This window comes from Drosophila subpulchrella, chromosome 3R (genome assembly GCF_014743375.2).
Source record: "Drosophila subpulchrella strain 33 F10 #4 breed RU33 chromosome 3R, RU_Dsub_v1.1 Primary Assembly, whole genome shotgun sequence".
Taxonomy (NCBI): Eukaryota; Metazoa; Arthropoda; class Insecta; order Diptera; family Drosophilidae; genus Drosophila; species Drosophila subpulchrella.
In genome coordinates, this window is record NC_050609.1 from 6,307,348 (window position 1) to 6,330,540 (window position 23,193).

Here is a 23,193-nt window from a genome sequence, read left to right on the forward strand (position 1 = left end):
CAAAAGACAATGAACAACGAAAAAGTGAAGTTCTTATTTAAGTAAATCATTAACTATGTGAACGCAGTTATGTATAAATAAAAATAAAAAGTAAATAAAAATAAATGATTCGTTTTTAATTCAATAGTTTAAATTGCATTTAATTACAGATTTCTTTGAATGGCTCTTTGAAAATGTTTTTTATCGATAACATTCGCGCTACTGTTACTTAACATTCGCATTACAGACCAATAAGCAACTAGGGTATTCCCCAACCTGTTGAACTGTTTAGATGTTCGATTTTTATCAGCTCTCCGGTAAAAATCAGGCTTTCAAATTTCATAATAAAAGTTTTTTTACTCTTAATAATACTTATACTTATACTAACTAACCATAAGTTGTTTTTAGCTAACTTATGATTTCGGACAGGGATTAAAGAGAACCGATTTTTAAATGAACAGAAACATTTTCCTTCACTGTCTAACAGATTGTATTGCATTTTTAGGAATTAGGATATTTAATCGTATAAGGAATACCCTTACTAAGCGATTGTAAAACATCGATAGTCGTAACATTCGATTTTCGCAAGCACCAGTATTCGATTATAAATATTATCATTAGTGGTTAACCCATCTCTAAGTGCAGCTGATAGAAATCATAACAAAACAATGTTTTTCGATATTAGGTGGTTTAAATAGCGTTTTTAGGCGTTATTTCGGACACCAAAATGGATAAATCCAGGTCCAGTGCCTACGACAAGTTCGTGGGCTACGTGGAACAGCTGCGCAATACGGAATGCAGGTGTGTTTTAGCCCTAAGTTGGAATGTTTTCGGTTGCATCGAATGTTTTGGGGTGGGGAAACCGGCAACAGTTTGTTGCTCATTACGGAACAATATTGATTAAATGCGGCTGTAAAGGTGTTTCTCGGAAGGGTTTAGTGCCCCCAGATGACCCAACTACTAGCTTAGCTACCAAAACATTCCTTCAACCTTGAACAACAGGCGCATCCGCCATGACGTCATGCCACATACCTGCACTAATTATTAATCACCCGAAATTCCCATAGTCAAAAACAGAAGATAACCTGCTTCCAGCAGATTGCCGAATGCATCATGTCGCCCTCGCTGGCGGCACACATCAACTATGCCGCCCACTGTGGCACGGCCATGAATGTCCTGCTGCTCTTTTGCGAGGATGTGGATTCCGTGGTCCGGATGAGTGCCGAGGAGAACCTCAACAAAATCCTGAGGGCACTGGAAAAAACACGGGTCAGTCGCATCCTCATGGATCTCTACGGCGAGATCAAGCGGAACGGTAATCAGAGGTAAGCAGTCAAACATATATCCTAAAACAAAATCAATTAACAGAATCAATCTTTTGTACAGATCCCTGAGAATATGCCTGAACCTGTTCTCTTACTATGCCCCGCAAATTAAGGAGAAGCACATCAAGTGGTATGCAGTGAGGTTGCTCCAATGCATGACCACCATTTCCCAGCGCAGGGAGACACTGCTCCAGGAGACCCTCTGCGATTTCGTCAAGCACTTTGGTCGTTATATACAACAGGGTCTCAGCGATAGCGAATCATGCAAGCTGTTCGAGGTGGGACCATTGCCCATTATTGTATTTCTTTATTTACTGAATTCATTGTATGCTCTTGCAGACTTTTCTGGACAATATTAGCTCCGACTGTGCCGTCAAGCGTCGTTGCTCGGCCCAAAATTGCATGAGTCTTATTGAGCATGCACGCAATAGGAGCCTCATGGCCAGACATGGAGTCAACAAAGTGATGGGTAAGCCATTGGGAAACGGAAATGAAACGCCTTTTAGAAGAGCTATGTATGTGGCTAGCAGTCAATTGTTTTTTTTAATTGCTGAGGAATAAAAAGAACATACCGGATTAGCCAATCCTTAAAAATGATTAGTTGTTCATCCAGGATTTGACAGTTTTATTTCTGCTTTCGCAAGCATCTGTTGTCACGGGTCGCAGTCTATCTCTTTAATATAACATCTCTTTTAAAATGCGTTTTTTTAAAAACCCTAACTAACAGTTAGGTTTTTTTTTTAACCCTAGTAAAGCCTTCTAATTAGAAAACACCTGCCCTCATAAAGGCCGTTATTGTTCGTCTAGATTGGATAAACTAATCCACAATTCGGTGTTATTGCTGTTAGTTATTTAACGCATTTTCGCTTCGAACACGTCCAGCAGAACGCTCTTTATATTCTCATCAATAATGAAAGTGGAGTTTAAAAAGCGAGTAACGGCCAAATACTAAGCCTCACATAGCTCTGCATATATATATGAATATGGTTTGGCAAGCTCGCGCTATCGGAAAAAATATTTTTAATATTCTAAAAAGCCGCAAATCCATGAAAAATACCTTACCAAAATATAAAGTCATCGAACTGCGAACTTCGCGAGCGGGGGAAAAGGGGTTTCGGATTTTATTCAAACTCCCATTGTGAACGCAATCACAACCATGGGGGTTTGTTTGTTTGTGGTCTGTGGGCGCTAAAGGGGGCGTGGCACAAAAAAAGTAACTAGACAGTTGATATAAATTATATTTTTACATTGCTGTTGGTAACCAACGCGAAATCGATGGACGAACCATCGAATATATATCGTTTTTTTAAGATTTGTTTTGATTTTAGACAACGATAGCCGGTTTTTATTTTAGCATTTGCTGACTGGCGGACTGCGGCAAAAACAAAAGTCATGGCAACGTGAGCCATGCGAAAATGCTTAAAAATTGCAAACACAAATCATTTTTTATTGAATTTTCATGAAAATATTATTGGCAAACGTCGACGAAGAGGTAAATGCACCTTAGTTACAGTTTCCATTGCTTTTTTATGATCTGTTGTACTGCACTGTAAATGCATTTAGTCGACGTAGGAAAAAGTTATTGCATAAAGCTCAGTGTTTAGCATTTGCAAACAATTAAAGTGAGATGCCCGGGTTGGAAAACTAATTCACTTTGTCGGATTACTTTTGCGAGTCATATATGCGGCAGTCTAAATTCTGACCTCACCTAAGTTCATATAAATTAAGCATCGACTTGACTTTACCTTTTGCTCTTTTCTTGTCCAAATGTTTACCTTCAAATCAACTCCTTCGGCTCCTGTTCCTGGTCCTTCCCCGCCCGACTGGTCTTCTAGTCCTGTGTCAACTTTATGCCACTTCTCGGCAAAGGCACAATGCCAGGCAACTCTTCAGCGCATCCTTATACAGTCTGGCGCCTCTTTTTATGGGCACCCATCACCATCGCTGCGGCAGTACTTGGGCTGCCTAGCATCCTGGCATCCTCCTGGCATGGCCCAACAAACAGACACAAAGTACGACCCTGGTCCTTAGTCCTCAGAGCGGAGAACTTAGAACTGGGTTCCTAGACCTCAAGCCCGCCCTCGCCATCTCCGTTTGTTTGTCTCCGCCCGTAGACGAAATGAAATTTATGCACTTGGACACTTCCATGCAATAATTCATGCGAAATTGAATCAGATATTCATTCCTGTGCAGCTTTAAAGCGGATAATCAACGTTGTAAACAAATGCCAGCCGAACGAGGCCAGCAAAGCCAACAGCTGCAAAAGGGAGCTTTTGAAAATTTATGTTGCCCACTGTCTGATGCCAAGCTAAACAAAAAGTGCATATTATTTTTCATGTCAACTGTGGGCAGCACAAAATGGCCAAATTACCAATTCATTTTGTGAAATCACTGCTGATCTTTTTGGAAGTGTACTTTTGGCCCTTTGGCAGTCCATAAGGTTGAAAATATCAAAGTAATAATTTTATTATTTGAATTGTTGTTGAGTTTAGGCCGTCCTGAAAGCAGACTTTTCAAATATAGAATTACATATTTTGAATGATTCATATTTACTTTTTTACTTATTTACTTGTATATTATGGATAAAAATTAAAAAAATTTATTTGGAGGTGTTTAAAATTGGATATATAATATGTAATTGAAAATGAGGTTAATTACCCAAAACTATCTCTTTAGTTTCTTATAAGTTTTAGTTTTTTGAATAACAAACTCCGATTCTGTGATCCCCAATAAGTAGACCTCAAACTGAGCACCTTTCGGGTGGCTATTAATTGCAGTCTTTAAACGTGCCCAGCATGAAGCCTCCCCCTCCTTCTCCATTCCCATTTTGGGCTCGCCCATTTTGCAGAAAGTTCTTGCGGCTTCTGCCGCAATTAATTGATACACATGGAAACAGGCCGCAAGTTTGGCTCGGCAAAGTCACTTGGCTTCCATGAGGGCCATGTAAAAAGTTTCTCCGGCGAGAAGTGTTTTCAATTTTGCGCCCCAAAGGAAGAAAATGAAAACTAATTGAGTAACAAACTTCCAACATGGCGTTTTGTGATTGGTGGCGTATACGTAATGAAACGACAAATAAGCGGAGACAACAAGAGCAAGAACTGCGGGAGGTCGAGGTTCTCATTTCCAGCTTCAGTCCCAGTCCCCAGTCCCAGTGGGTGCATGTGTGCGGAGTCTATAAATATCAGATGGAAAGTTTTCAACGAGATAAATTTAATTGGAGGCAATTTGTTGCAAAACATATGAGGGAAAAGTTGCCAAGAACACGAACGAAAGAAGTATGAACTGCAATTGGCCGGCCAAACGCAGAAGGAAGTGGGATACCTTTGGCATTGCCATGGGTGTATGGTATTGGTATATGGAATTGGTATATCGGTATCTGGGTCTTGCTTATTGAGCAAATTGGAATTGCCAGCGCACGCTGCGCAAAAAGTTTGAAGAGCGTTTTTAATTTGTATCAAACACAGCAGAGCCATAAGTTTCACTCCATTAACTAACTTATTTTTATTATTTCTCCTTCCTCTTTTCTTTTTTGCAGAACTCCTGCTGACGGATCAGCAAACGAGCAGCGTGCTGGGAGCCTTGGGTCTGTTGCGCCTCCTGTTGCCGCAACTCATACGAGGCCACTCGGCCGATGGCCACGAGGATTCCGAGTCCTTGGCCGGAAAGAGGCAGCAGCACCAGCAGCAGACAACGACCTCCGACTGCCGGCAAATTATTGAAATTTATGATTATTGTTTGCACCTGCTGAGCACGCAGCACACCGCGAATCACGCCATCATAAATGCCACCCTGGAGGTCATCAATGGCATACTCCAGTCTCTGGACGCCCCAACCAACGATGGCCAATGTAGCCAGAGTCTGGGCCAAAGTTTGCGCCAACTGTTGTGCAATCAACAATTGCAGCACAATGAGTATTTGCGGCGAAGGAAATCATTAAAGAATCAAATATTCCAATTGAAAAATTACGAAGTGGCGACAAGTCAACAGCAGCTCGGGGATGAGGATGAGGACGAGGATGTGGATGTGGATGGGCCGGCGGTTGGGGCCACTGCAGTGCAAATGAAAAAGAATTCAAATGCAAAACTGCAGCAGGCGAAGTGTCAACAGCAGCGGCAACAACAGCGACTCGAGGTTGACAACAGCTCGCTGGGAATTAATGCCGGGGAAGATGCGACGACCGAGGCTCCAAGTTCCGTTGCTGATGAAGGTATGGCAAATAAGGCATGGTATAGCAAGATGGTTTGTGGGTTTGGGTTTAGGTTTGGGAGTGTGTGAGCGCGCAGTCATGTGGAAATGTGACATGCTGACAGAGGATCACACAGGAGCTTGGCGGGCAGGCAGGGACAGGGGCAGGACACGCGGACGGAACCAACAGACAGACCATGCCGAAATCAAGAAAATTGAGCAATTGCACAGGCTGATGGAGACACCCACACACAATGCACATATGAAAATTATTAGTGCATGCTTTTAGGCGGCGGCACATGCAGGAACGAGGTCAGGCCAAATTTGCATTTGCATTTGCCGCCAGCGGAATCCTGCACAAATATTTACACAAATTGTAAGGCCAACCCATACTCACATCCCTTTTCCCATTTATTTTCCAGGGGGATCCATGGAGGCAGCGAAGCAGCGCTGCCACATTAGGAATGCCGCACGCAGCATCAGCGAATGCGTTGCCTCGGATGAGGACAAGCAGGGGCAAGGACACCGGCGGCGGCGGGACGAGGATGATGACAGGAGGGCGGTGGCGGCAGCGGAGGAGGAGCAAGATGATGATGATGATGACGACGACATGGAGCTGCTGAGTGCCGAGTGTGATGACTTTACAACCCTGTCGCAACTAAATGAACAACAACAGGCGCTGTCAGCGGCATTGCAATTGCCCGCAACAACAGCAACATCGCAGGACGATAAACTGATTGATGTTGATGCCGATGTCGGCGGGCTGCCTAAACCGCAGCATCAGTCATCTCTGCAGAATCTGCTCGCCGGCAGCGATGACAAATCCCAGCATTTGAGTGACATCGACAATGAATCTTTCAACAGCATCGATTTCGAAGCCGAAATCACAATTGCCGGCAGCAAAGAGCCGCATCAGCAGCAGCAACATCCTCCGGCGGATGATACGGTGGAATCCGGCGATGCAACAGCAATTGGCACATTCTTCAACAATCTGCTGTCGCATTCCAATGCAGGTGAGTCAGCCATAACTATGAACTTATATTCGATGGAAATATTTCATTAGCAAAGTTCAAAGTCAGCGAAGCAAGTTCAAAACTATTTCCATTCGATGTTATTGCATTTCTCGGTCTACCGCAGTCGCCAGCCACCAAATTCTATTTGCCCATTCCTTAGATTTTTGGTGTTTTTTCCGCCAAACAATTCAGCATTTACTTTCAATATTCGGTTGGTTTTCGATGGGATTATTTGCATAATTGCGACCGAGTTGCAGACGTGACCCGCAGGCGGGGGCCGTTCTCGATTGCCAATTGCACTTGCGATTTAATGAAGCGCAATTGTTGCCACTGCAACTAGCAACTCTCCTCGGTTGTGGAGCAATTTTAGGCTATTCGTGCACAAGTATCGTTCTCCGTGAAGGAGATGTGCACACTATGGTGGTAACAAAGTTGAGTTTTGATCTTAAATGATCAACGTCAGATCTAGGATTTTTTATAGAAAAATATACTTATATATAATAAATGGCACTGTCTGTTCTGGGTTGTTTTGAAGTAATTGTATTTTAAAGGGCAGAGCAGCTTTCCTTGGGAAAAGGGCCTTAGAGATTTTAAAAAATTAGGACTTCCTTTGTAAGTATTTTAGTTATAAACAACTAATGCGAAGATAACATATTTCAGATTAAATTATATTATATTAAATATATATTTACCTGAATACATTGATTTATTTTTTTTAAGATTTATTTTTATCGGGTAACCTTTTGATCAAATACTTTAGATGTATAACAGCAGTCTTGTTTTCGATATACATAATATCAAATCTATATTTATCCTAATATATTGAACTATAGTAATGGTTTCTCAGTTTGTTTTCAGATTTAATAGGTACCTATTATTTTTCTGCGTGCACTTTGAGATGCACCTTGATGTTGGCTTTTGTCTTGTCAGTTGACATGGGCAAACAACCCTCCCGCTTTGATTTTAATGCTATTTGCTGACATTTCATTGCGTATTGATTGCCCTGTCCTTGATATAATTTATTTTAATATTTAAATCGCTCGACTGCCGCCTGACTTGCTGAAATCGACTTACAGTAACGAGCGCCAGTGCATATAAGTATGGCACACTTTTCCCCTGACCTATAAACGGATGGAATGGAAGAGGGACTGGGACGAGTGGCAGACTTGATGCCAGACCCATGTCCTGTCGTTAGTTAGTGCGCGGGGTGGAGGCTAGTAATAAACAAAGGAAATGTACTGCACTGAGCCGGAAGTACTAATTAAGCGAATGAGTTGAGGGCGGAGTAGAGCACTGGAAGGGGTTGGGTGGGCATAGGGGAATAAAGACAACTGGTCGGGGCGGATGAGAGAGGGGTGCGTATAAAAACCCACATCTACTTGACGTAAATGTTGGGCTTAAATCCGGCATTTCTTGTGTGTGTGTGTGCGAGGGATGCGGATTAAGCTTGAAACATGGCAATGCATTTGTGCTGTGCGATGGCCCCAAAACTCTCCGCCCGCCAACCTCATTGCTGGTTTTCTTGTGCCGCCACTGCCACTTGGCCAAAGCATCACACTGCAAGTTGGCAACAAAGTGGTTAAGACAAATGGGTTACGTGATAAAATGCGGTTACTCAAATTGCATGTATGCAAGCTTACATGTTGTGTCACAGTATACGTGTGCGGAGTGTGTGTGTGTTTTTGGCGGGGGCGTGTGTACAGGATGTGTGTATACTGTGTGTGTGGCGGTTTATTTAGCATTGCCAGGACCAGGAACAGTCAGCCAAAACGAGAGGAGCCAGCCATCAGTTGCTGCACTTTGCCTGCTCCGCGTTTAGCTTTTTTTATTTTCGTCCTGCTGTTTCCATCGCCTCATGGTTTTGTTGTTATTGTTGTTATCCTTTCTGGGCCGTATTAGTTGTTTTTGCTATTGTGCACTTATGCGCTATCAGCCTTTTTGCGCTGCTTTCCTCGTCCGTCCGCGGTAGTTATTGCCGCTTGTTTGTTTTCTTTTTATAAATATGTACATATATATCTAGGGCCATAACATGTGTGCTCAGATATGTAGCCACAGCCGCCCGTCCTTATCTGCATTAGAGCCCCGACGATTAGTGCACTCTACCAAGGACTCCAGGGACATGCCCTTGTGATCAGATCTGTTTTAAATAAATAAAAAAGTCATTTAAGATCAAGTAACAACCCACGACCTACAGAATCAGTTTCTTATTATTAAGCCAAAAATACGATTAGTACAATTTTTCAAGGTCTCTAGGAACAAACTCTTGTAATCTGATCTTTCATAGAAAAATGTCGTTGTTCCAAAAACAACCCACAATATAGAAACACTTAGGATACTTCAACCTTAATGCTTTTCTTTATAGGTTATTGTATCTGGATTTATCTGTATTTTTTTTTGTCTATATTTTAACATTAAACTAAATATATTGAGTTATCTAATGTAGTTGGTTTACAAGAGCTAACAAATTAGATAGTGAATCCAAGCTTTCATTTTGTTTAGGCCAGCCATCTTACTCTATTTTCATAAACCATTTTTTTACGACTGTTGGTCTTGTCTTTCCCCTATATTTTGTTGTATTTTTTGTACCCTTTCCCTGCATCCACATATGCAACTTGAGCTGTAAAAAACATTTGCATGTGTGTGGGTAAGCGGAGAGGTTTTCCCGTCTGTGTACCGGGCATAAAGTAGCAGCCACGAGACCTTCTCCCCGCTGTTTTCCCGACCAGAGCGCGCTTTTCCTACGCGGTTTTCATTGTCGCCTAGTTGGGGGTTTTGTTCCTCCCTTTTTGCTCATACGCTTCAAAGTTTTATTTGCCATTTTTGTGTGCTGCATTTTTTGTTTGCATTTTCAACGTGATTTTATAATAAAAAAGAAAACACTCAACCAAAGTTGCGGAGCTGCTGGGCTGCCGTTTTCACTTTTATGGAGGCGAAACTATTAAAGCATAAAATGGCAGCCAGAAAACCCCACCGAACAACCCCAAACATAATTACTGGCGAGTGTATGAGCAGGAAAGTTACATAAAAGACCCTGATTTCGGGGTACTTTTATGAGCACCCAGCTTTCGCTAATTTTGTGGAATGCCAATGTAAATCTGAATATATTTTTGGTTAAATCTGTATTTTAAATGGGGGATTACTTCTTGTTAATTACAAGGTGAGCTGCCTTGACGTAAGCCATTATGTTCTGCTATCAACTAAATCTTTTCAATTATAGCGATCTAAGATCCTTTGCTTTGGAGTAAATCAATTTTAGGAGATAATGTTGGAAAAACTGATTAACCTGGTTATTGGGTTTGTAATAATAGAATTTTTGGGCTCTATCTCTTTGGTATTTCTTTAGCCAGCTTGTTGGATTACCACTTGTAGTTCAAGGATGTTCTGCTGAAACCCTGATCAGGCTTCCTCTGTAGTTTATCTCCCTCGAACAATACATGCGAGCACTTTGACCATAAAGTGCTCTGCTGCTTCCGTTGGCCGCAGTCGTGGAATCGTGGTTGCTCTAATTTTTACAGCACTTGCATGCGGCCGGAACATCCATTAGAACAATAACACAAAAAACAAAAAGAAAAGAAAACAACAACAACTGGGAAAGCCACAACAAGTGCATCTAAAAGATGCAGCCATTTTTAACCCACTTAAGTGGTCAGTCGGGGGAAGCGAGTGGCTGCACTATACTCGTACTTTCCATGAAATTGAAGTTTTCAATTAATTTTCAATACAAGATGGAGAGCCCGGGAAGTTTGCCCGCGGCGGCAAGCTAATAGAACAACATAAAAAGTAGCTAAGGAAAATAGTTTTAGCGGTTTTACCCACATCCTTGCAATTTCCTTTGCCCTCATGGCTTGGATCACAAAGTTTGCCACTATAGACGATGGACGAATGTGCCGGGTAATTGGCCGTCTGGAGTGGCCGCAAATTAGCCAACGCCATTGCTGGCATTAGTGTCAAACCAAGTTATCTGCTAGACCTTCGAAAGGACGCACTAACTCGGGGCTTTTGTGCTTGCTCTTATCCTTCCAGCCTCGGAGTCGGTCAGTAAGCTCTTTCGTCAATCAAGCGGCTCTAAGACCACGCCCTCCAAGTCGACGCCCGCCGACAAATCGGATGCCATCTCGACGGCCTCGCTCACGCTTTCGCTCACCTCCTTGGCCAGCAGCAGCAACACGGAGCCGCCGGAGCGACATCCCTCGATTGCGGAGACGCCCACGCCGCTGGACGACTCCTGCTCGATGACCGCCTCCCACACGGCCTCCACCGCCCTCATGATGGATGCTCCGGGCGTGGATGTGGCAGCTTCTAAGCCCGAAACACCGCAGTTGCGAAGCACGCCCAACGGTAAGTCGCCGGGGCGACTTGTCGCACCTAGGAGACACTAATTAGAAGCTTTATCTCCGCAGCTAATCCCTTTCTAGTGGAGAACTCGCCGCTACGGCAGACAGTTGTCGGTCGTGCCCAGATCACCGTGAAAATTGGCAGCATCCTGGAGCAGTCGTTGGTCTACTATACGGCTCGTTTGGTGGCAGCTCGATTCCTGCTCAGTGGACAGGCGGCGGGATTACAGCCTGATAGCATCAGTAGAGTGTCTATAAAGAGCCTCTCCTTGGCCGTGATTGCACAATGTATACGCTTGGCTCCCAGGGTTCTTCAACTCAGCCTGGAGTTCAGCGATCGGGAACGGCAGCTGTTGGAGGACGACAATTCCCGCGACAGCACTCAGGTGTCCAGTCCCCAGAGCAGCGACAATTCACAAGTGAGTGGAGAAAAGGCTTCGATGGATAGTAGCCTGATTCAAACCGATCTGGAGGACAACCTGCTCCTGCTGGACATCAAGGACGACCACTTTGGCCCCAGCACCTGTCCAGCTTACCTGCAGCCGGCTATGCCCACGCTGAGTCGCAGTGCCGATGCTTCGGTTCTTCTGCTTAGTGGATCCTCTTCCTCTCATTCGGCAAAGAAATCTGCGCAGGAAGAGAAACTCTCCAAGTCCGAGATCATTGGCAGCTCATTTAAGCCCACAGTGGCAGCTGAGGACGTGCCACCGTTGAGCCTGCCGCCACGTCCACCCAAGCGTACCAAGTCTACGCGCAGTCGCTCAGGAGTTGTGGGATTAACTTCCACACCTGGGACTCCTCCAACACAAGGCTGCCAGGCTCTTTCGGATATCCTGCTCTTTCATGACCACACCGATCCCATTTTGCGCGGTGGAGTCCAGCAGGTTGTTGGTTACTTCCTGCAATCCAGTGGAGCTGGAATGTTTCTGGAACTGCAACGTAATCTTGGCCTGCAACACTTGCTGGCCATTTTGTTGAAGGTGAGTGCGGCGATAGCCTCGTATGCGAATTCGCACAAAGCGTTTCGTAGCCACAGGCACTCCGATGAAAGTTCCCTTAATGGGTAGCTCCAATCTGCCGGTGCTTGGTTAATGGTAAGCCACATTACATGTTTGCTAACCCGCTTTGTATATCTGGCGCCATATCTTTGTCGTGGAACGCCCACTTGCAGTCCCTCTCTCTTTCGTCGTGTTACTCCATTTTCTACCCCTTGTGTTTGCATAACGCATACGCCACGTTGTACTACAGAGTATTTGCTTTACCCTTTGAAAGGTATGGGGACTTCCTAAGGAAGTTGGTATCACTTTTAAATAATATTATCATTTTGTTGAAAAACATTAGTTAAGGCACAAAAATATGTCTTTTTGTTATTCTAAAAACATGTAATTTTAAGAATTCCATGAAGTTTCTTAGAGCATTCCAGCTTCGCCTGGTCTGACCTGGTTTGCTATGTGTCAGTAGTGTAGCTCACCCTCTTTTTTCCCCCTGCGCAAACATTCTATATCTATAAATATGTGCCCCAACCTTTTCGCTGTACTTTTTTCTATGTTAAACCATCAAGCTAACATATTTTAACACATGCAGGCAAACACACACGGACACGGACACGTGTCCATATCAATGGCTGCTGCCTTTTGAATATTTTCCAGCTCCAGCTCCAGCTCAAGCCAGTTGCAGTTGGAGGAGCTTAGCCGGCGGCATTTTGTGTGGCTGGTTGTTTTTCATTTGAAAATAAGAAAGAAAATTCTTATCGCCTTCGCAATGTGCAAGTGCAAATGCCCCTAAAGGGAGCAGCGCGCATCCGTTGCCATCTTACTTTCACCCATCTAACCCAACCCTTGCCATCCCATCCTCTTTCCCTTCCGGTATGCAGAATGTGCGCATAAGTTGCACATTGATTTCTGTCTGGGGATTGGCCGTGGCAGTAAGTTGGGGGTCCGATGCGGGGATGGTTTCTTATTGAATTCAATAATTTAGTGGCCAGCACCGAACATTTAAATTGCTGCTGGCTGCTGGCCTCCCCAAAAGTGCAATTTGATTATGCAATGTTGTTGCAGCGAGATGCACGCGCAGATGGGGGTTTAGAAAAAGAAACGAGGGGGAGGAAAGGATGAACTGGGAATGGGAATGGGACGCAGGACGTGCTAGCTGAAAATCACATTAGATGCCTGCTACATAATGGCTGCAAATCCGTCTCAATGGCACTTGCCAGCATACCAAAATTGGAGCCAAAACGAGATAGGGATTGTGGGTTAGGGATGGGTCAGCGGTGGCGGCGGCGAGTGGGAAGATCTTCCCTGCTTCCCTGGAGCAGGCCAACCCAGGCCAAAGGCAAAGCAACTTTGATAACAATAGCCCTTTGGCCGGGGTCTGCAGCTAGGAAAAGCTTGTTAGGGATTCGTTAAAAATGCACACACTCTCAGATGGATGCCCGGATGGAGGGCTGAGAAAGGAATGGCAGGGATACGGATAGGATGGGATGCCTGAGAGCTGGCCACTGTGTGATTGTGGAAAACTTTTTGCTTGTGCAAACAATAAAACACAAATTCGCTTAGCCAACGACTCGTTTTGGCCGTAGCTAGCCGTCTTATGCCTGTTCTTGAGATCCTGTATAAAGAAATTTAGCTGAAAAACTTTTTACTCTCCCCCACTTATTGCAGGGCTTTGAGGACGAGATCCACACAGTGGTTATACAAGCGTTGAATGCATTCGATAAGATATTTCCGCATGTGGTGTCCAAATATTTGACAGAGCCGCCATGTCATTATCATGCTCATCAGCAGCAGCAGCAGGAGCAGCAACAGAAGGAGCAGCAAGAGCAGGAGAAGGACAACCAGGAGAGGGACCTGCAACGACATTCAAGTGGACAACAAAAGCGTCCGGGCCAGGCGCAAACATTTGGCCAACAAACTTTTGCAAAGGACCAGGATAATGCCTTAAGCAGTCAACGGCTGCAACAAAGGCGTCCTAACGATGCCGGGACATGTGCCAAGTCCTCGGCCACTGATAATGATGAGCTACTGGCTGTTCTTTTGAATGATTTCCAATTGCAATCGACTGGGGTGCAGCAGCAGCAGGAGCAGGAGCAGCACACTGGGCAGTTGGGTAATGAGCCCGATCTCGATACCAAGCCCAAGCCCAATACCGAACTGGTTGAACCCTTCTGTGTGTTTGCCATCTCACCCAAATTGCTCTTGAGCAAACTCCGGCTCTGCCATCACAATAAATATTGGCTGGTCCAGAATAAATACGCCGAAGTTATTTCGAATTTAAATTACGTGCTGCTGCGGTCGTACTACGCAAATTCTCGTTGTGCCATCATCGACAACAAAAACAGCGGCGCCAAGGAGCACGACTCGGGGCGGCCGTCAAGGGATGCCTGCGATTCTGGCCGGGATGCGGAGGGCGAGGACATTGTCTGCACTTATGAGGTAAGCAGCTAAATCGTCTTATTACAGCCAGGCCCGCTGGCAGTCCGCTGCTCGCCAGCTTGTTTATTGTGCAGATTATTTTACGAGTGTGTTTTCTTCGCCCAGCGAAGGCTTCCAAGGCATCCTCTGACAACTCTTATTGAACATTTGTGCACTCAAGTGTGTGGCCGGGCTCTTTGTGCATTCTGCAGGAGTCTCCCGCAGTCTAGGAGGAGCACATCCTGCCGAATGCTGAATGCCGAATGACGGACCCACTGACAGCATGACGGACTGGCTGACAGGCGGAACTCGGTACTCGGAGCTTCGGGGTTCTTGTGGCGCTTCGCACACATATATTTGTTTATTTATTATTTTGACAAAGCTTAGCAATTTACTAAATGGCACTGAGAGGGAAAACGTACATCAACTTGAGAGTCGGCAAACAATTGAGCCAAAAGACGATTGACGGATCAGACTGAATACCCAGAAAATGTATGGGAATGAAAAGAGCTTAACTGCTGCCTAGAATTTCGTATGCCAATCGTAGTTGCAATTATGGTTGACTGTGTTTTCGCAAAGTTCAAAACTTGGAATACCGCATTTTTGATGATTGTTCACTTAGAAAAAAATTGGAATTTAAATAATATCTATAGGACAATTTTAACTAAATTTTTAAATTTACTATGCTATTTTTTTAACTTTGTATATTGTATTATCTTTTGTAAACTTAGGAATTATATTCAACCAATTTTTGATACATAAATTTAATTTTAGTAATGGATTTGGAAAGCTTTGACACTGCTGTAAAATTTGAAATTTAATTATATATATGCATTGTTAGCTTTTGAAAATAATCGAAAATATTTTTTCAACCTTCCAGTTTTTAAAGGAAGTTTAAAAAAGATTTTTTAATTTTATTTTGTTTGTAATATAATTTTATTTCCTTAGCCAAGTTTTAAACGTAAGTTTCATAATTATAACGGCTTGATATACTTATAAAGTATAAAGGGGTTTAAAAAAGAGTGTTCAGTTTTAAGGTCATTGAGTTCCATTTTCCACAGTGCTCTTCCTTCCTGGCCAAATCGACTAGGCAAACCGCATCTGCACGGGCATTCGAAACTGCCAAACTGCATAATGAAAACTTGGCTCACTTTTTGATTTACAACGTGCCGTCAACTGACTCAAAAACACTTTGCTCCCCTTGCAGGCGCAGTTTCTGGCTGAACTTTTACATCTGCTCGGCGACGATGATGCGCGGGTGCGGGAACATGCCGCCTGCTGTCTCTGCCGCTTTATAATGCAAACGGCGCGCCAGGATCCATCGAAGGATGCGAGGGATGAGGACACAGGAGGAGCAGGAGATGGTGGCGGAGGCGAAATCGAAGGCAATGGCAATGGCAATAGCAACGTCAACGTGGAAACTCAACAAACTAATTTCAATTTGCTGTGGGATTTTTTCGACTATCGCATATTTGGCAGCATGTCCGTGACGTTGCGTAATTTATTCCGGGCCAGTTCGACGATTGTGCCGCCTCTGGCTGAGTTGGATGCAATGGCCTTCTCCTCCTCCGCCTGCGCCTCCGCCTCAATCTATCCAGAAACGGGCAGCACGTCCAGCTCCTCAGCATCGGCATCTGCCTCATCCGGATCCATAGCGGCAGTCTTCGCGGCGACGGCCTACTTCGAAGCAAGTTACGGCATCGGCATCGCCGAGGGGAATGTTTTTGCCCTGGCATCGGCATCCCAACGTCAAATCGCGCAGGAGGAAAAAGTTTTGGCCAAAGTTTTGTATCGCTTGACAAATAAATTGATGACGCTGAATGATAAAAATGTGCAGGTAAATATTTGTGTTTGCCAGGTAGCCGCCAATCGAACTGAACTGAAACGAAACGAATCGACCAGATACCAGATACAGACCCACATCCAGGCCACTCTCTCATCCTGTTTTCCCTTCACAGTTTGGCATAATTTACGCGCTGCGCCTCCTGCTGAGGCACTTCAATTTCGTGGACTATCAACAGGCCTGGCTGGAATTCAATTTCGTTGAAATTTGCATTAGCTATGCCTACTACAACAATGCAACAGCTGCGGACCTCGCCTGCCAGAACGATTTGATTGATGTGATGGGCAAATTAATGGCAGGTGAGTAGTGGTTCGGTGCTTACACCGATCGCTAAAGGGTTTACTCTGCTATTTCCTTGCTATCCCATATCCCTATCCCTATCCCCAGATATACTCCATACCCCAACCCCATTTAAACCGACATTCGCATTCATATACCGCATTAATTCATGGCTGGCTGGCGTGCCTGATGATTTCTCTCTTGCGCGCCTGAATGCCTTCCCGATATTTCCGATATTTATTGGATTTATTCGACTGGGCCGGACGGTCGACGCTTTGTGGCTCGTTTGGCTAATTTAATTTAAATGAAATTACAAAAACAGTAATTTTTAGTCTCAGACTGCATATTTAATTGCATTATGCTGTAATGAATGCTGTGGCAACGTTTGCATAAATCATTTTAATTAATTGTTTGTCATTAAATAGATTTGCATAAATATTTTCATGCTGCGGTGTAAGTGACTGGGCGCAGTCTATTTTTTTAGCTGTTATTATTTTTAAATTTAATCAAGAAAAACGGGAAATTAGCATAAATGGTTTTAAATTTCCGTTGCACTAAAAGTTTATTTAGTTAGCCGAAAAAAAAGGCGAACAATTAAAAAATCGGGAAACGTATTACAGATATTACAGAATACAAAATACACTTTCATTTAATTGTATAAACTATACTATTGTGGTACACACTTTGCCATGATGTGCGAAAAGCAGACAAAGCTTTCTGTAATAGGCTTTAGTTCAAACTAAAATCGGTGACAAAACGTTGCATTAAATATAGGTAACAAACAAAAGCATCATTCATGCTCACATTTTCCACTATGTATCTGACCCTTTTTAATTTAATAATTTTAAACAGCATCATTAACAATGTGCATCTAAAAAATACCAGCAACTGTAACAACATCAACAACAGTAATGCAGATAGTAGTGCACTAATAAACATTTCAATTCAATTTACGAAATGTTTTCAGCACACAACAAAAAACAGCAAACAGAAAACCAAACTTCAACTCAATTTCATTAGGGCATTTCACAACCACCAAACCGTCCAACCACCCACCCTTCACCATATCGGTCGACATGCATTAGGATGCTATAAATTTTAGGGGTATTATGCGAAAAGGTAGGGGTTCGGCGACAGCCTCTCTATTATTTATCATGCCAGTCGCGTATTCGCTACGCGCTAATGTAATCCACCATAATCAAAAAGTAATTAAATTATTAATAAACCATTAAATGTTAAACAATTTTTGTGTCAGTGGCGCCGCGCCGGCTGCTTTTACCCAATAACCCCCATAAAAACCCTTTCTCCTAAAACACTTGCCATTGCGATTTGCATTTGCATTTGTGCCGCTTGCGTGCATTGAATGTGTTCAACAACATTCAATAACATTCAACAATTTAATATTTAAGCCGCGTGTACTTATGTGGCCATGTGTCTGGGTGTCCGTGTGCCCCGCCTATCTGGACATCGATTTGAAAACAGAATCGCCAAATGTTTTCCGACACTCTCGCGTGCGCTTCATGATAAGTTTTGACAGTTGCCAAAATGTATGCAAATAGTTTCCAATTCATGCCCGGAAACAAAACACAGCCAACGAAAATCCTTTAATTGTGGCCTATGTAAATTCACAGTTTACCGATGGCTTAAAGCCACTGAGAGTCACCTGCATTCCCACATAATGTTGTTGTTGGCAGAGATGGATATTAACTAGGTCGTTTTAACCATATTTATAACAGGGTCCCTTTTGATTTCCTTGTTATTGTGTGAGTCATTTATAAAACTGTATAGAAAGGTTACAAAATAACGATAATTTCGTCTTATATCTAATTGATAGAACCCCAATGTTATTCGCATTTAATTAAGAGGCATAAAATATTTACGAATAATATATATTTTAGTAAACTTATATGCACCTTAATCATAGTACCTTTCCCATCACTAATGCATGGCAAATAGTTTCCACCCCAATTCTCTAATTTTATGTTTTCAAGATGATTAAGTTGGATAAATGAATGATGGTGTGGAATGTACAATGCAATGAAGCAATTTTGAAGTTTTCACTAATAATAAATGCTTTTTAAGAGCCATGGGGAATCATTTATCACAATTGTCCGTGTAGTAATGTTCTTGCTATACCGTGCGGTTTAATTCCACTACTTATGGACATATCGTGAGTAGTGAAAATTCATACTGTACTACCTTTTGCGAGCCATAATCGAACGTTGAACTGGCGCCGAATAAGGGGGGGGAAAATATCTGAAATGTGCGATAAATAAATATAAATTGGTAACGGAAGAATGGCGGCGTCTCATTGCGATTGTGTGCAATTTTCAATTAATTAGTAAATGTAATGCAAACGGCGATCCGGGGCCGCAGGCCATATCCACTTGCCCATTGTGGCATTCCCGAAGGGGTTCTTTAAATGGCTCCCTTAACACTTAATTTTTATAAATATTTATGCGCATTCAATATAATTTATTTGTAAATAATCATTTTTTTCATCGGCATTTCCTTTGGCAGCCGCAAAAATACAAATGTATATTGCTTATTGCCGCTGAATGTTGCATTGTTGACACATAAATTGAAATGTTGCGTGGGTCGCACACACATGCGCACGCACACATTAATTAACGTTGATAAATCATAGCATACTTTGAAGCGTTTTCCGCTTGTTACCTATGCAATTTTTGTTTTAATTTCACATTATTTTTCCGCCTTCCGAGTTGTGCATACATATAAGCATATATAGGATATTGCCTGGCAATCCCATTGAAATGTGCATTTTTCAATTGCAAATCCATTAATGCGTTTTTCATTTGGTGAGCTGCAATTACGCCGCATTTGTATAATTTTAAGAGCTCGTTTGCATTTTAACACAATTAGCCCCGGCGGGATCACTTAATTTGCCATTAATAAGCCCTGCTCCACATTTCATTCCAGGTGCCATGCTGAGCTCAGGTGAGCCAAGTGCGCCCCATCTGGACTTTCTGCTGCGTCACAGCGTCAAGATGCTGAACATCTACTATCACCTGGTCACCAATCAGCGCCACCCACCGCCCACCAGTTCCCATTCCGGGAGCAGCAGCGGCAGCTCCAAGCCGCCCAGGAGCGAGCTCTTTGCCCGCGAACAGCCAGCGGCATCCCTTCAGGCTCTGGGTTACTTTGCCGGCGATTACGTTTACATGAAACTTTACAACATTTTAAGAGGTGCTAATGACAGCTACAAGGTAAGTCAAGCCACGGACTCGCGGATTCAGAGCGAGCAACCGCCATTAAGTCGCTGGTGGCGCCGAAATGGCAAAAGTTGCGCGGCACGTGCACTGAGATTTGCCAGCAACCCAGCATCCCAGCATTGAGCATCCAGGATTCAGCTTAAGATGGAGCTGGAGATGGAGTTCCATCCTTTGGATGCACGTACAGCGCAATGCACCGTTTTATATGCAACACTTTCTACCGCTGCCGCAGCAATGGCAATGGCAATGAGTTGTAAAAATTCAACCCGCGACGAAATGCAGCCAACGTAGCATCCTCACTTGACTTTTGCCACTTGCAGCTCAAACAGAAAACTTCTCGGCGCTGAGTGACTTAATGTGCGGGTTGCATTAGGTTGCCACCATCAATTCCTTCTCCTAACTAACGCTTTTTCTCCATTTCCTACCCAGATAACCATAAATCACGAAGCCGGCAGCTTATTAATTTGTCTCCTGAAAACCTGCCTCAACGCGTTGGGCCTGTGTCTGGAGGGCTTGGCGAGTAGCTCGCCCCCGGAGCTGAAATTAATCGAAGAAATACTCCACTATTTGACCAAGCTCATAAATTATGCGCCCGCCGAGTGCGTTGCATGTCTGCGGCAACTGTTGAAATATTTATTCGCCCAAAATTATGCCAGCCAAGTGCGGCTGCAGCCATCGACCATCGGTGGATCTGGCCACCACGCCGCCTTCATACGTCCCTACTTTAGGGCCAAGGGCAGGGGTCACGGCGCCGGCTCCACATTGTTGCCAACAATAAATTCAAAACCGGCGGAGGGACAGGAGCACCAGAGAGGAGCAGGAGCTGGGCAACCAATTGATACTGCCCCACTCCAGGCAATGGGTTTGCTCTTTGAACAGGGCCTGCAGCCAACCACTCCACCGACGGGCGAATGCGGCCGGCTTATAAAGCTATTCGAGCCGCTGGTCATATACTGTCTGACGGTAAGTGCACTTGGAGAAATGTATCTCCCATTTGAAAACTACATTTATATTTTAACTAGAATTTCTTAGTACTGCTATTCAGTAACATTCTTAATTAGGGTTCAAACTTGGATAATGACATGAAATCGAGTTATCTTTGATTATTACAATTAAAACCAAAATTCATACTTAAAATTTAAATGTTTAGGTAGATGGAAATTAGTCAGTATCTTTAGTTATATTTAAAATTCTGATATTTCCATAATCTCGATTTAATTTTGATATAATACACATATTCTTTAACTCTTCTTTTTTTTATTTTACAACCATAAATAATCGTTTGTGTTGTTTCCTTTTATTACTTCAAATAAGTTCCCACCTTTCCCACTGTAAAAACGCAACGGTGGCTAGCGATGGCTAATTAATTTTAGATGTAGCCAATTTGTTTGATTAAAAATGCACAGACACGAATACTGACCATCCTGGGAAGCAGTCCTTAATCTGCTACGTGTGTGGGTATGCATGTATGCGGGTGGGTTCAAAGTGCAACCATTGATATTTTATTAATGGCAAAAATTTGCGGACTACTTGTATTCCTGCATGTTACATATTCCCTTTCTCTTGTTCTATCCCCGCTTTTCAGCTCTTCATGAAATCCAATGCGCTGGTTCAGGCACCCATATTGCGATTGCTCTCCCAACTGCTGGAACTAAATGTAACCTATAGTATACTGGACTCCAAGAATGTAATATTCGACCAGATACTAAGCAACATGGACCTAATTGAAAGCGGAATAGATAGGTGGGTAAAATACATATGAAATTGATAAACCTGAAAATAAAATATAAAATCTTTTCTATAAATTCGGATGTTTTAAATTATTCTGTATATTTTAAATGGCTCTTCCAGGAACGCCTTCATCATTGTCCCGCCCATGCTGAGATTCCTGGTGCAGCTGACGCACAAGAGCGACCGACAGCTGATCACGATACCCAAGATCATCAGCATCACCAACAATCTGCTGGCCAACGGAGCGGTGCGCGAGGTGGCCTTGCTAGCCCTCAAGACCCTCAGCTACGAGCTGTTCTTCATGCACAGCCAGCTGGAGGAGGCGCTGGACACGGAGGGCCATAACTCAGGTCGAGCGGCGTGCCAGAGTCCTTTGAGTGCGGCCCCCACACCGGAAACCCGAGAGGCCTTGCTGGCGCAGCGACGCGAGCTGGACACCCAACGGGAAGTGGTGCTGGGCATGCTGGAGAAATTCATCGAGGCACGACCGAGTCAACAGGTCCTGGCCCTCCTCCTGCTCTTCGAGCGCAGTGTTCAGCAACTGGACACGCCGCCGTACCACCGAAGTGCCCAGGATGCGGACGCCGTGTACGGGACGCTGTGTCGTGGCCTGTGCTCGCGCCAGTGGCGACTCCACTCTGTCGGTGATCTGCGGCTCCTGGAGAGCTGTTTCCGCAACAACGGCAACCATGTGCTGGCCGACAGCAAGGGATTCCTGCAGCTGCTGCAGCTTTTCATCGAGCAGGTGGGTTAAATATGCAGTGGCCTAAACCTGACAAGCTGCCCGTCAGGAGCTCAATTAAGGCCTGCGCATTAAGACTCCGACTCCGGCAGATCCACAACTGTCTGCCGTTTCCGTCCGTCCGTCCGCTCTTTCGATTGAACTCATAAATATGCGAAAAGCCTGTTTAAATATACATGCCCGCACACACTTCGAGGCGTCAGGAAATTTGTAATATTTATGAATGCAGACAGAAACTTAAAATCCCGACCCGACATGCAAATGAACATAAAGCTGTCTATCAGCCGCCGGTTTGGCAAGCTGCCAATGCAAATGACATATGAAAGTCCTGAGTAGGTGTCATCGGGCGTGCCTGGCATGCACTTAATAATATAATTGAAGTAATGCCACAAATTACAACACTCTCAGTTTGGCAACGATGGCCCTGCGACTTAACTGGTACTTAGGGCCGACGCCTACATAAATTGAACTCGATGACATTAAATTGGTAAGCGGCGGCAGATGTTCGATGTTCGTAAGATGACGAACGATTTGCATTCATTTCTCGGGTTTCCATCAAAGAGTTAAAGCGAGGCGATACTTGTGTGTACAAAGGAGTTAACCAAACACCTGTAGGCCCCCACCTCGAACCCTCGAAGCTCATCAACGATTTGTCATTGCCGGTCCGTTCGGTCGTCCGTTCAACCCTTCCCATTCTCATTTCCATTTACATACACACGAATGCACTTAGTTGCAGTTACGGGGCAATTTTTTATTTGGCCCTGGTGTTTCTGTGTTGCTGTTGCTGTTGTTGTTGCCACTGCTGTTGCTGATCCATGTGGCGCTGTAGTTAATGTGGCACATGTCGTATACGTGACATTTTTAATACCTACGCTTCAACGCCGCACATTTTCAACTATTAATGCGCATTTAAGCTACACATGCATTAACTGTCGCGAAGGGTCTGCCTGCCATGCAGCCCGTGCCTTTAGGGCCAACCACGCCCCCCAAGCCACCCAATCCGCCCCCACATAGACCAGTCAACCGTTGCGCTACAGTTAAAACCAACTTAATTACACAGTCTCACTAGCACAGCTGGGCGTGTGTTGGTTCAACGGGCGGGTTCTCGGGGTTTTCGAG

At 44.0% G+C, this 23,193-nt stretch overlaps 1 protein-coding gene across 1 annotated transcript in view; it reads left to right on the top strand.

Annotated features, from left to right (window-relative positions):
• Window positions 1-706: 706 nt before the first annotated feature.
• Window positions 707-23,193, top strand: part of LOC119545808 (huntingtin) — a 40,938-nt gene continuing 18,451 nt past the window's right edge. Inside the window, exons 1-15 of the mRNA XM_037851691.1 lie at window positions 707-780; window positions 1,047-1,304; window positions 1,366-1,582; window positions 1,644-1,773; window positions 4,840-5,511; window positions 5,912-6,502; window positions 10,526-10,840; window positions 10,903-11,816; window positions 13,497-14,267; window positions 15,454-16,083; window positions 16,205-16,388; window positions 19,309-19,595; window positions 20,031-20,564; window positions 21,187-21,344; window positions 21,453-22,077. Of these exons, the coding sequence (XP_037707619.1) occupies window positions 707-780; window positions 1,047-1,304; window positions 1,366-1,582; window positions 1,644-1,773; window positions 4,840-5,511; window positions 5,912-6,502; window positions 10,526-10,840; window positions 10,903-11,816; window positions 13,497-14,267; window positions 15,454-16,083; window positions 16,205-16,388; window positions 19,309-19,595; window positions 20,031-20,564; window positions 21,187-21,344; window positions 21,453-22,077 (6,360 nt within the window). The remainder of the gene's footprint in view (window positions 781-1,046; window positions 1,305-1,365; window positions 1,583-1,643; window positions 1,774-4,839; window positions 5,512-5,911; window positions 6,503-10,525; window positions 10,841-10,902; window positions 11,817-13,496; window positions 14,268-15,453; window positions 16,084-16,204; window positions 16,389-19,308; window positions 19,596-20,030; window positions 20,565-21,186; window positions 21,345-21,452; window positions 22,078-23,193) is intronic.